The sequence below is a fragment of the Dipodomys merriami genome, unplaced genomic scaffold (genome assembly GCF_024711535.1).
Source record: "Dipodomys merriami isolate MVZ:Mamm:240054 unplaced genomic scaffold, mDipMer1.0.p SCAF_19, whole genome shotgun sequence".
Taxonomy (NCBI): Eukaryota; Metazoa; Chordata; class Mammalia; order Rodentia; family Heteromyidae; genus Dipodomys; species Dipodomys merriami.
The window spans coordinates 32,462,311-32,476,239 of record NW_027203270.1 but is presented as its reverse complement, the minus strand read 5'-3'; the positions used below and the strand labels follow the sequence as shown (position 1 = coordinate 32,476,239).

Below are 13,929 nucleotides of genomic sequence, written 5' to 3'. Positions count from 1 at the left end.
AAAACCAGCCTAGGCAAGAAAGTTCATAGGACTGATCTCCAATTAACTACTAGAAAGCTGGAAGTAGAGCTGTGACTCAGATATTAGAACACTAGCCTTGAGCAAAGAAGCTCAGGGACAGAGCCCAAGCCCTGAGTTCAAACCCCTGGACCAACACCGCCCCCCCCCCCAAAAAAAAGTATATAGAGATAGATATATATAGATTTAATGTCTCAGGTGTTACTAGGTTTATATTGTATAGTATCTATAAAATGTCTAGATTTGATAACGGTGGTCTATACAAGTTACTCCATAAAAAAAATTTTAAGGTGGCATTAATTTATAAAGCTTAATATACCACATGACCAGTACTCAGTCAAGAGAAAACACTTGAGTAGAGATCTTCAGATACATACTTCATAAAAATTTAAATGGTCAAAAGAAATTACTTTCAGAATTTTTAATATTTACTCCATAGTTCTGAAGCTTACTAAGTTATTTGTACTTATTAGTGTCAAAATCATTTCAGAATTTTTTTTTTCCTTTTATATGGCCTATACATGAAACCTGATAGAAATTTGATGGCTGAGATTTCAGTTTAATATAACAGGCTGAGTTGGAGCCATAGCTCAAGCAGTAGAGTTATTTGCCTAGTAAGTCTTCAGTTCAAACCCAGTACTAATACCAAAAAAATAAATAAGATACCCATCATTTTTTAAAGAAATAACATATTAAGCTGCTGCTTCACTGTACAAACTTGAAAACTCCAGCTTTGGTATAACACTAAGCTTTTATAGTCTGAACAAGAAAGTTTGGAGTCAAGTAATTTTTGTTTATTTTCACTTTGTTTTTTCTGTGCTACTTTATCAAGAAAGGGGAAATAACTTTCTTATTCATTTAATCAAAAAAAGAAATGTGTTTTCCTTTTAGAACTGAAGCTAGTTTAGCCTCACGCAGGGAGCAGAAGAGAGAACAGTATCGGCAGGTGAAGGCACATGTTCAGAAGGAAGATGGTAGAGTGCAAGCTTTTGGCTGGAGTCTGCCTCAGAAGTACAAACAGGTAACTGGGAATGTGCTGGATGTTTAGGGGAGCACATGGGGTGAGAGGAGTGTGTGAGACCATAAATAATTTGAAGTATGTGTCCCAAACACTCATTTAAAGCTGCACATACATGTTTAGACAAGTGTAGAGAGGCTTTCTAGCACCCTAGAGCATAAAAAAAAAAAAAAACCTCTGTACCTCTTAAAGACGCAACACATTTGTGTTTAAATACATATGTGCAAATTAGTAGCTTTTCTGAGCTTCCTTAGTTCCCTCATTTTTTTCCAGTTGTTACTCGATTTTCTGCTTATTTTTCAAATAAAAATGATGAATCAACCTGAACGTGATTTTCAGAAGCAAATATGGAACAAAAGATGTTGCTTATGTCTCAGGGGTTCAATAAGTTCACTTTTGACAGTACTCAAGACGTTGTGCTTTCAAGGCAGGAACTCTACTACTTGAGTCTCTTCTCCAGCCTGGATGTTTGCTGTGTGTGAGTGTGTGTGTGTGTGTGTGATGTTTGCTCTGTGTGTTCAGGCCTTGAACTCGTGTGTGTGTGTGTGTGTGTGTGTGTGTGTGTGTGTGTGTGTGTGTGTGTGTGTGTGTGTGTGTGTGTGTGTGTGTGTGTGTGTGTGTGTGTGTGTGTGTGTCTATTCGGGCCTTGAATTTAGTGTGTGTGTGTGTGTGTGTCTCTCTCTCTCTCTCTCTCTCTCTCTCTCTCTCTCTCTCTCTCTCTCTCTCTCTCTCTCTCTCTCTCTCTCTCTCTCTCTCTCTCTCTCTCTCTCTCTATTTGGGCCTTGAATTTAGGTCCTGAACACTCTCTCTGAGCTTTTTGCTCAAGGTTTGTGCTCTTACCACTTGAGCCACACCTTTACTTCCAGCTTTTTTTCTGTGCTGAATTGGATATAAGAGTCTCATGGATGCCGGGCGCTGGTGGCTCACGCCTGTAATCCTAGCTACTCAGGAGGCTGAGATCTGAGGATTGCTGTTCAAAGCCAGCCCGGGCAAGAAAGACCGTGAGACTCCTATCTCCAATAAACCACCAGAAAACCGGAAGTGGCGCTGTAGCTCAAGTGGTAGAGCGCTTGCCTTGAGCTGAAGAGCTGAGGGACAACGCCCAGGCCCAGAGTTCAAGCCCCATGACCTACAAAAAAAAAAAAAAAGAGTCTCATGGACTTTCCTGCCTGGGCTGACTTTGAGCCACAGTCTTGAGTAGCTAGGATTACAGGATTACATGAGTCACTGCACCAGGCTTGAAATTCACTTTTGATGAGATTTACCAATGATATCTTTTCCATTGTTAGGTAACCAATGGTCAAGGGGAAAATAAGATGAAAAATTTACCTGTGCCTGTCTATCTCAGACCTCTTGATGAAAAAGATACATCCATGAAGGTAAGTTAATTGTGAAATTAAAGTGGATATTCCCCCAAACATGAGATTTTTTTTTTTTTGCTTAAAAATTCTACTTATGGGCTGGGAAGGTGGCTCAGTGGTAGGCCCTGGGTTCGATTCCTCAGCACCACATAAGCAAAAAGAAAAAAGCCGGAAGTGGCGCTGTGGCTCAAGTGGTAGAGCGCTAGCCTTGAGCTGAAGAGCTGAGGGACAGCGCCCAGGCCCAGAGTTCAGGTCCCACGACTGGACCAAAAAAATGCTACTTACATAGTGAGATTATATAGCTATATAATATACTAAAAGTCTTTATCCACTACCATTAGTTAGTTTAGAAAAGGTTGGAAATTCTAAATATTTTTAGAGAGAAGATGACAGTAACTTTGTTATCTCCACTCCCACTCCCAACTTGAGAAGCTCTGGTGTGCTGTTGGAGTTAATTTATCTGGTGGGAAGACCAGAGACGGCGGTTCTGTTGTTGGAGCAAGTGTGTTTTACAAAGATGTTGCTGGTTTGGACACTGAAGGCAGTAAGCAGCGAAGTGCATCTCAGAGCAGCTTAGATAAGCTAGATCAAGAACTTAAGGTAAGCATATGATTTTTCTGGTTTAGAGTCTATCCACTCTGCACTGGCTTACCTCCCCACTATCCTGTTAAAATCAATTTTATTAAGAAGTCAACTTAATCAAATATATATTTGAAATGACCATAGTGCAGTTTTGCTAAATATATGCACTTTTGTAACCAACACTACCAAAAGATATTTTTTTTTAAAATAACATACTTTTATAATTGATCTGGTTTAACTACTACTTTAGTGTAGTTAACATACTGATACACAGTTTACCCTTCCAAATAAACTAGAAATAAGCCAGGCACCTGTGGCATATACCTGTAATGCTAGCTACTCAGAAGGCTGAGGTCTAAGGATCATGGTTCAAAGCCAGCCTGGGCAGGAGAATCCCTGAGACTCCTATCCCCAGTTAACCACCAGAAAACCAGAAGTGGAGCTGTTGCTTGAGCTGAAGAGCTGAGGGACAGCACCCAGGCCCAGAGTTGAAGGCCCCATGACCGACCAAAACCACAAAAACACAAAAAAACTGGAAATAAATTTAAAATGGTGTTATTGGGCTGGGTGTCTATAATCTCAGCTATGGTAAATGGAGATTGGGATGACTGAAGTTTAAGCATAGCCTGGGGAAAAGTTAGGAAGATACTGCTACCTCAACAATCAAGCTGGGTAATGGTATACTTTTTTTTTTTTTTTTTTTTGGGTCCGGTTGTGGGGCCTGAACTCCGGGCCTGGGAGCTATCCCTCAGCTCTTCAGCTCAAGGACAGCACTCTACAGCTTGAGCCACAGCGCCACTTCCGGCTTTTTTCATTTTGCTTTTGTGGTGCTGAGGAATCGAACCCAGGGCCTCAGGCATGCAAGGCAAGCGCTCTACCACTGAGCCACCTTCCCAGCCCCGGTAATGGTATACTTTTGTGAGCTCTGCTGTGCAGGTAGGTAGGATGGTTGCAGTCTAGGTTGGTCCCAGTAAAAAATGTGAGACCCTACCTGATAAAAGGGGTATGGTGTGGCTTAAGTGGTAAAGAACCAGCTTAGAAAGTTCAAGGCCCTGATTTCAAACTCCAGTGAAGGAAGGAAGAAGGAAAGGAGAGAAAAGGGAGTGCTTATCTTTTCTGTGTTAGCACAACATTATGAATATTCACACAGAAATCATTTTAAACATTAATTTTCCTTACTGTGGCAACCTAGGAACAGCAAAAGGAGTTGAAAAATCAAGAAGAATTATCCAGTCAAGTCTGGATCTGTACTAGCACTCATTCAGCTACAAAAGTTATCATCATTGATGCTATTCAACCAGGCAACATCCTAGACAGTTTCACTGTTTGCAACTCTCATGTTCTGTGCATTGCAAGTGTCCCAGGTAAGAGTGAGCAGTGTATCTCTCCACTGCTCACACCTCTTTCCAGGCAGGAAGTCACTTCTGTACCTGCGTTCATGGAGTTGACCTTCTAGTTGAAGAAGACCAAAAATAAACTAAAAACCATTGAGTAAAAAGATGTTTTCAAGTATTTAATTTGAAGGAAATAAAATAATAGTAATAGAACCAGTGCTCTAGGCACTAATATTATGTGTTCCATTCAGTGTTGCATATGAAAGTGACAGTGAATGAAGCTAGTTTGAGTTAATCTGCTTTTATTTTCTGGAGGGAAAAAGGCAAGATGTTAGAACATAATCTGTGGTTTATATTCATCCCTTGGCCTTATTTGTTAATTGATTGTATTGTGATTGGCTGTTTGAGCACTCATCAAGTTTTCTTATTCATTTATATTTGGACAATAAATTTGGCTATTTGCCAGACTTTCCATTCTTGTAATATGAGACAATACAAAATGTACAAGTCAGGAAATTCAGATTTATATCTTTAAAAATGAAAAAGAAATTGTCATCTCAGACATTTTCATGTTTTTCATTTGCATTAATTAAAATGTTATTTATTTTTTAAGTTATTCTCCCATTCTGCCAAGGTTAGTTTACATTGATGCTGGCAGCTTGGCAAATGTGTATGAATACCTGTATGTCTCACAACTCTCATCTCAAACCTAAAGTTACTTGGATGGGAAAAACGCTGCTTATTTGCTTAATTAACTCATTAAGGAACTCTGTTGTCTCTTTTTAGGAGCCCGAGAAACAGATTATCCTGCAGGAGAAGAACTTTCAGAATCTGGTCAGGTGGACAAAGCATCTTTATGTGGAAGCGTGACCAGCAACAGCTCAGCAGAGACGGATAGCCTTTTGGGAGGCATCACAGTGGTTGGTTGCTCCACCGAAGGTGCAGTAGGAACTGCCACCTCCCCTAGTACTAATGGTGCTTCTCCAGTAATAGAAAAGCCACCAGGTAAACCTGTGCCAACTGTGAGCCTACCCCAGGATGCCTCAGTGTGTGCTTATAAATCATAAAGTGACAGGATGAATGAGTTGGAGAAAAGATAGTATAGTGATCATTATGTGAATCATGGGTTTTCAATTTCATAACATAGGGTGAAGGAGGAGGGGATAGTGGGGGTGGAGTTCTTTAGCAGAGGTTTATGCAGAAAAGTATTACAGTGGGAAAGCCCAAACTCTGAGTATTTTTTTTGTGTTTTTTTTTAATGTATTTTACAGAAATGGAGGTGGAGAACAGTGAGGTTGATGAAAATGTTCCAACAGCAGAAGAAGCAACTGAAGCCACAGAAGGCAATGCAGGGTCCGCTGAAGATACTGTGGACATGTCCCAAACTGGCGTGTACACAGAACATGTTTTTACAGATCCATTAGGAGTTCAAATCCCAGAAGATCTCTCCCCAGTCTATCAGTCGAGGTATATAGCCTACATCAGTAACTTGGGAGACTAGGTATAGCGCTTAATAAAAAGAACCAGGGGGTGGTTGGAGGCATGATTTAGTTTGGTAGAGGGCTAGCCAGTGAACAAAAGCATTGTATACTTAGTTTGTATACAGTCCAGGCAGGAAAGTCTCTGAGGCTCTTACTTCTAATTAACCACCAAAAAAGGCTAGAAGTGGAGTTGTGGCTCAAGTGGTAGAACGCTAGCCTTAAGCTCAGGGACACCACTCAGGCTTAGTTCAAGCCCTAGGAATGAAACATACATACACACATACAGTTTTCACCAGGTACTGGTCATCCTAGCTACTCTGGAGGCTGAGATTTCAGGATCGAGGTTTGAAGTCAGCCTGGGCAGGGAAGTTTATGAGACTCATATCTCCAATTAAACACCAAAAAAAGCCGGAAGTAGAGCTGTGGCTCAAGTGATAGAATGCTACCCTTGAGCACAAAAGCTTAGGGACTACATTCAGGCCTCAAGTTCAAGCCCCAAGATCAGCAGGTGCACGTGCGCGTGCACACACACACACACACACTAAATTAGAAGTCTTATCCATAAAGTATATCAGTCAAAATCTTCTGGTCATTTTCCCTTCTTTCCTCTGGTATAATTTTTTAAAACATTATACTGTCTTTCATTCTGTTTATAACTCATTTTTACCCTATTCATTCCCACTCCAGTTATCAGCAAAATGGGGTATCATTTACATTTGTCATTGTTTAGTTTTTTCAGGTGAGCTTAAGTGACTTTTTTCTCCCCAGTGCCAGAAATTGAACCCAGGGCCTTATACCTCTTAGGCAAACTGTTTACTACTTGAGTTATGCCACAAATCTGTATGTCATCAATTCTTTTGTTTTCATTTTGTATTTAAGACACTGTCTTCCTACATAGCAAAGGCTGATTTTGCACTCAAGATCCTCCTGTTTATTTGCCTCTCTAATAGCTAGATTATAGTTGTGCATCACTTTGAGTGACCTTTTTTATTTAGTTAGCTTTCCTATGTACATTTTATTGGAAAAATAATCAGGCCTGGAAGTGCAAAGCCTATAATAACTTCAACATGTAATAGGCTGAGACAGGAGTATCATGAATTTGAGGCCAGTCTTGGCTATGTAAGAAGGCCCTGCCAAAGAGAGAAAGAGAGAGAGGAAGGGAAATATAGATATAAATATAGATATAGATATTCACATATCTATAGATATATAGATTTATAGGTATAGAGAGAGAGAGATTTATTTTAGGTTCTTTCTTTAAAAAGTTGGTTACTCTAGGCCCCTTTTATGAATTTGTTTATTCTCTTTCTAGACCTCCTTAATGGAGATCTCTAAACTGCATCCTTTTTCAAAAGTCTTAGTACTTAATTATTAATTCAGGACTAAACATATTTTGACTTTGATAACTTAGTTACATATCTCTAAGTGTATCCTGACAGGGGAAGGGAAGGTGGCTCAATGGTAGAGTGCTTGCTTTGAATGCACGAGGCCCTGGGTTCAATTCCTCAGTACCACATAAACAGAAAAAGCCGGAAGTGGTGCTGTGGCTCAAGTGGTAGAGCACTAGTCTTAAGCTGAAGAGCTGAGGGACAGCGCCCAGGCCCAGAGTTCAGGCCCCACTACCGATGCGGGGGTGGGAATCATTTGGAGATAGAACATAAGCAAATTTTAGTTAATATTACAAAATTCCTTTTTTTGTGTGCCAGTCATTAGGCTTAGAAACACCCCCCGCCCCCAGGCCCTGGGTATTGTCCCTGAGTTTTTTTGCTCAAGGCTATCACTCTACCACTTGAGCTCTACTTCAGACTTTTTGATAGTTTAATGGCGATTAGAACTTAGATTTTCTTGCCAGGATTGGCTTCAATTCGCAATCTCTAGCTCTTATCCTCCTGAGTAGCTAGGATTACACATATGAGCCACCAGTACAAAGTTCTTTAAATGTAACATTGTGTGTGTGTGTGTGTGTGTGTGTGTGTGTGTGTGTGTGTGTGTGTGTGTGTGTACACGCACGTGCACGGGAGAAAGAGATTCAAGAAAAGTCTTCCCACAGGTTATAAGACACTTCTCCCACCTCACCCTACCCCTAGAAGAATCTGTTGTAAACCAAAGTAACTATAGAGGAGAATCCTAATTTTAGCGTGTGTATAAACTGGTTTCATTGCCATTACTTACTCCCTTATCTATACTTGGAGCCTTCTAATTTGCTAATTTTTCTGGTATAATTGTTCATATATTTAATATAAGCATTTAACATTCACTTTTCTGAAGTTTTATTGTTTTGTTTTGTTTTTGAAGGTATAAACTTAAATGTAGAAATATTCAGTCCCTGAACTCTATACCTAATTACATACTTGGTTTTTTTTCTTACACTCTGTCTTCCCAGTAATGATTCAGATGTGTATAAAGATCAAATGTCAGTATTGCCAAATGAACAAGACCTGGTGAGAGAAGAAGCTCAGAAAATGAGTAGTCTTTTACCAACCATGTGGCTTGGAGCTCAGAATGGCTGGTAGGTCTCAGTACTTCTCCATGACAAAATCTTTAATCCTGACATTTTTCTTTTGAAAGAAAAACACAAATAAGTAAAATATATAAGTACAAATGCAAACAAATATGAATTAATATGAAGTTTTTCTTTTTCTTTTTCTTTTTTTTTTCTGTCATGGGACCTGAACTCTGTCTGGTCCTGGGGGCTGTCCCTCATTCTTCAGCTCAAGTCTAGTGCTCTACCACTTGAGCCACAGTGCCACTTCCGGCTTTTTCTACTTATGTGGTGCTGAGGAATTGAACCTCGGGCCTCATGCATGCAAGGCAAGCACTCTACCACTGAGCTACTTTCCCAGCCCCTGAAGAATTTTTTTGTTTGTTTGTTTTTGTCAGTTATGGGGCATGAACTATGGGCCTGGGTGCTGTCCCTCAGCTCTTCAGTTAGCGCTCTACCACTTGAGCCACAGTGCCACTTCCAGCTTTTTGCTTATGTGGTGCTGAGGAATCGAACCCAGGACCTCAGGCATGCATGACAAGCGCTCTACCACTGAGCCACCTTCCCAGCCCCTGAAGAATTTTTTTATACACAAGATTTAAGGTTTTGTTGCAACTGTCTCAAACTAGATTTGTAATGGTTCTGCATGGTAAACTTTATTTTTTGGTCACAGAATGCTCTTTTTATGTACTTGGAAGAGGTAAAGAAAATTTTAATGTCTGTAATCTACAAATAGAAGAGAGACAAAGTTATTGATATATAGGCTCTCTCTTGGCTTTTTCTGCTCATGGCTGGCACACTGTTTACCACGTGAGCTATGCCTCCAGTCAAATGTTTTGCTGGTTAATTGGACATAAGACTCTTGAGGACTTTTAAACAGTTAAGAAGGTCACAATGTGCTTCCATAGGGGTTCAGTATTATAAAAGAGGAGGTCAGCAAACCTAGTGGAACTTTATATATGGACATGAAAATTAGAATTTTATTTAAACCTTATGCCATGAAATATTCTTTAATCGTCCCATAGCCATTTAAAAATATAAAAACTGCTCTTCAATTCTAGACTGTACTCTAAAGCAAGTAACACACTAGATTTGTCCAGGACAGGCTGGAACTAACTGATGCCATTAAGTGATATTCTAATATCACCAGCCTCTCAATTTCTGAATGTTTCTGTTTGTTTGAACAGCCTATTGGTCTGACTTGGGCCTACCCTGACTTTCATTTTTGTTTGCTTTCTGACTACTGGGCAAAAGCAGCAGTACTTTTTCCTAAAATTTGAACGTTACTCATCTTTCCTCTTTGTGAACATTATTCACTATTAGCTGTAAGCAGCATCTTGATAATCTCTAGGACTCACCAGTCTTGACTTTCTTCCTGCAGTTTATATGTCCACTCATCTGTAGCCCAGTGGAGGAAATGTCTCCATTCCATTAAACTTAAAGACTCGATTCTCAGTATTGTGTAAGTTTTATTTATTTTTTATTTCTTCCCTTTATAAAAGTATTTATTTTGGCATAACCTACATTTTAAGACTAGTAAGTAACATTACGTATATTATGTCTAAATCAGTACCCAAGTTTAATTGGTTCAATTGTTTTTAACTAGAAGAATTAAGAATGAAATTCTTCAATAGAAACTGAAGTACAAAAATTTAAGTATAAGCAAACTCTTGCCAGATTGATTCTTCACTTACTTCAAGGAAAGGATCAATACCTATTAGTTTATATTTGTTTTATTCTTTTTTAGTTTCTGCATATGTCATTTGGTATATTAGTTCACTGGTCCTTTCTATGTGTTGACTATTAAAGTTCTTGCAGATTGTATTTAATTCCACAGAGTGAACTCTGTTAATTCCACTCAGGGTGTGTGTCTCTGGTTTGTAGAATTGTGTTGGCCACCTGCAATAAGAAGAAGAGTTTAGGCTACAAAGTCAATGTACCACACAGACTGTTGATTTACGTTAGCCAGCAAGTGTTTATAGCATGATGCTCACAGTAAGACAGTGCTTTCATTGAAGTGTTATGTCAGTGCCTCTTCGCATGGAAAACTGGCCTCTGCGTAGACTGCAGTAATACAATAGTATGTGGTTCCTTCTATGTTCCTCCTGGAGGTTCTGAAATCTCTTTTTTTATTTGTAGGCATGTGAAAGGAATTGTGTTAGTGGCCCTGGCAGATGGCACACTTGCAATCTTTCACAGAGGAGTTGGTGAGTGGTTAGGAATGTGTAACATGTACACTGTCTTGGTGCTTTGCAAAGCATCTTCAAGCAGGTTGCTTTATTTTGTCATAAAGAAGACACTTAAGAGGACAAAGAGTAAGTTTTATATGAATAATATTTGAATACCTTTAAAGAAGTGTGGGGTTACAGAGTACCTCATATATTTACTCAATTAGGAAAAAATAGGGTATTTTTTCTTTTGTCCTATTTTTTTTTTTCCGGTCTGTCGAGGTCCTGAACTCTGGATCTGTCTCTCAGCTCTTCAGCTCAAGGCAAGGGCTCTACCACTTGAGCCACAGTGCTACTTCCAGCTTTTTCTGCTTATGTGGTGCTGAGGAATTGAACCCAGGAGCACTGAGCCACCATCCTAGCCCCTCCACCTTTTTTTTTTTTTTTTTTTTTTGTCGACTGTGGGGCTTGTACTCAGGGCTTGGACACTGGTTTTCTGGTGGTTAATTGGAGATAAGTCTCATGGATTTTCTGCCCAGGGTAGCTCTGAATCACAACTTCAGATCTCAGCCTCCTGAGTAGCTAGGATAACATACATGATCCACCAGCACTTTTGTGTGTGTGTGTTGGTGGGGGGAGGTCAGTTGTGGGGCTTGAACTCAGAGCACTGTTCCTGAACTTTTTTTTTTTTTTTTTTTTTTTTTGGGTCCGGTCATGGGGCCTGAACTCTGGGCCTGGGCACTGTCCCTCAGCTCTTCAGCTCAAGGCTAGCACTCTACCACTTGAGCCACAGCACCACTTCTGGCTTTTGTCTTTTTGCTTAGGTGGTGCTGAGGAATCGAACCCAGGGCCTCAGGCATGCAAGGCAAGCGCTCTACCACTGAGCCACCTTCCCAGCCCCTGTTCCTGAACTTTTTTACTAATGGCTGATGCTCTACCACTTTGAGCCACAGCTGTACTTCAGGTGGTTTTCAGGTGATTAATTGAAGATAAGAGTCTCACAGACTTCCCTGCCTAGGCTGGCTTCAAATTACAATCATCAGATCTTAGCCTCTTGAATAGCTAGGATTACAGCTGTGAGCCTCTAGCCCCAGAACTTTCTGGCCAGACCTATATCCTCATACCTTTGCCTCCCACATAGTTAGGATTGCAGCTACACACAGCTTTGTTGTTTAAGATAGGATCTTGAGGAAGTAGTGCTGTGGCTCAAATGGTAGAGCCCTTCCCTTGAGCTGAATTGCTCAGGGACAGCACCCAAGCCGAGAATTCAAGCCCTATGTCTGACTTTTTAAAAACAAAAAAGGATCTTGATAACTGTTTTGCCTGAACTGGTCTTTTTTTTTTTTTTTTTTTTTTTTTTGCCAGCCCTGGAACTTGAAATCAAGGCCTGGGCACTGTCCCTGAGCTTCTCTTGCTCAAGGCTAGCACTGTACCACTTGAGCCACAGCACCACTTCCAGCTTTTTCTGTTTATGTGGTACTAAGGAATCAAACCCACGGCTTCATGCATGCCAGACAACCATTCTACCACTAAACCACATTACAAGCCCCTGCAACTGGTAGCTGGGAATAGGCATAAGCTACCATGCCTGGCTGATTTGGGAAGGGTCTTTTGTTTGTTTTTTAATTGTGTAAAGTTTAATAATTTTGCATCATACTTCTCAGATTCCCCTTTAAAGCCATTTTTTGCCATCATACACTGGTGGTAGATTGAGAAAATCGGTCTTGAATGGAATAAATTAAGGGAATTGAGAATATCACTTCATAATCCTTAGTAGATTTATCATCTAAAACTGATAGCTCACTTTCTACCTACAAAATTGGTAAATAAGGGGAATATTATGAATACAATTACACTGAATTTGGGTTTTAGCAAGGCTTGTCACAAAATTGTTTATCTTTTTTTTTTTTTTTTGGGGGGGGGGGTCCGGTCGTGGGGCCTGAACTCTGGGCCTGGGCGCTGTCCCTCAGCTCTTCAAGCTCAAGGCTAGCGCTCTACCACTTGAGCTACAGCGCCACTTCCGGCTTTTTTCTTTTTGCTTCTGTGGTGCTGAGGAATCGAACCCAGGGCCTCAGGCATGCAAGGCAAGCGCTCTACCACTAAGCCACCTTCCCAGCCCTAAAATCGTTTATCTCTTAGGCTTAAAAATATCAGACAGGGGCTGGGAAGGTGGCTCAGTGGTAGAGCGCTTGCCTTGCATGCCTGAGGCCCTGGGTTCGATTCCTCAGCACCACAGAAGCAAAAAGAAAAAAGCCGGAAGTGGCGCTGTAGCTCAAGTGGTAGAGCGCTAGCCTTGAGCTTGAAGAGCTGAGGGACAGCGCCCAGGCCCAGAGTTCAGGCCCCACGACTGGACCCCCCCCCCCAAAAAAAAAAAAATCAGACAGGAACAGGACACCCACGGCTCACGCCTGTAATCCTTAGCTATTCAGGAGGCTGAGATCTGAGGATCTTGGTTCAAAGCCAGCCTGGGCAGGAAAGTCTGTGAGACTCTTATAGCCAATAAACCACTAGAAAACCGGAAGTAGCACTGTGGCTCAAGTGGTAGAGAGCTTTCCTTGAGCTGAAGAGCTCAGAGACAGCACCCAGGCCCAGAGTTCAAGCCCCATGACCGACCCCCCACAAAAAAAAAATCAGACAGGGCTGGGAAGGTGGCTCAGTGGCAGAGTGCTTGCCTTGCATGCTTGAGACCCTGGGTTCGATTCCTTAGCACCACATAAGCAAAAAGAAAAAAGCCGAAAGTGGCGCTGTGGCTCAAGTGGTAGAGCACTAGCCTTGAGCTGAAGAGCTGAGGGACAGCGCCCAGGCCCAGAGTTCAGGCCCCACGACCAGACCCCCCCCCAAAAAAAAAATCAGACAGATGGCACTTAGGAATTGATAAATATATAAAGACTACTGGTTAATGATGTTATATTGTCAAAGAGAGTGGGCTCTGCTTTACATTGTACAGTCTTTTCTCTGTTTAGTGTTAGAACAATCTATGAGGAAAGTTCTGTTTTCCTCATTTTATAGATGGGAAACTCAGGAACAAAGCACTTTAGTCACCTATTCCGGGTATGTCAACTAGTAATGAAAGGGCCTAAAAAAAAAAAAAAAAGGAATATTAATGTTTTTATGAACTTAATCAAAAATTATATTGACAGTATAAGATAAAATTTAAAGTTGAATATGAAGTTTTGCTTTTGGGTTCTGAGGAACAAAAGATTTCTGAGGAAAATTATCTACAGGTTGATTGTAAATTCTAGTATGAAGTAGAAGACTCACAGAAATAAAATGTGCAAGCAGGGCAATAGTGGCTCGTGCCTGTAATCCTAGCTACTCAGGAGGCTGAGATCTGAGGATTGTGGTTCATAGCCAGCCCAGGCAGGAAAATCCATGAGACTCTTATCTTTAATAAACTATTCCGAAAAGGCTGGAAGTGGCTCTGTGGTTCAAGAGGTAGACGCTAACCTTGAGTTCAAGCACCAGGACTGGCAAAAAAAAAGAAA

At 40.8% G+C, this 13,929-nt stretch overlaps 1 protein-coding gene across 11 annotated transcripts in view; it reads left to right on the top strand.

The window, feature by feature from the left end:
* Spag9 (sperm associated antigen 9) overlaps positions 1–13,929 on the top strand; it is a 131,650-nt gene that overhangs the window by 102,569 nt on the left and 15,152 nt on the right. For 6 of the 11 annotated variants that reach the window (XM_070028385.1, XM_070028384.1, XM_070028382.1 and 3 more), the window contains 9 exons: positions 910–1,039; positions 2,326–2,415; positions 2,830–2,997; positions 4,172–4,343; positions 5,100–5,318; positions 5,585–5,780; positions 8,178–8,303; positions 9,658–9,738; positions 10,416–10,483. In XM_070028385.1, coding sequence (XP_069884486.1) covers positions 910–1,039; positions 2,326–2,415; positions 2,830–2,997; positions 4,172–4,343; positions 5,100–5,318; positions 5,585–5,780; positions 8,178–8,303; positions 9,658–9,738; positions 10,416–10,483 — 1,250 coding nt within the window. Of the gene's footprint in view, positions 1–909; positions 1,040–2,325; positions 2,416–2,826; positions 2,998–4,171; positions 4,344–5,099; positions 5,319–5,584; positions 5,781–8,177; positions 8,304–9,657; positions 9,739–10,415; positions 10,484–13,929 lie in introns of all 11 variants that reach the window. The other 5 variants (XM_070028379.1, XM_070028383.1, XM_070028381.1 and 2 more) reach the window with 1 other exon arrangement.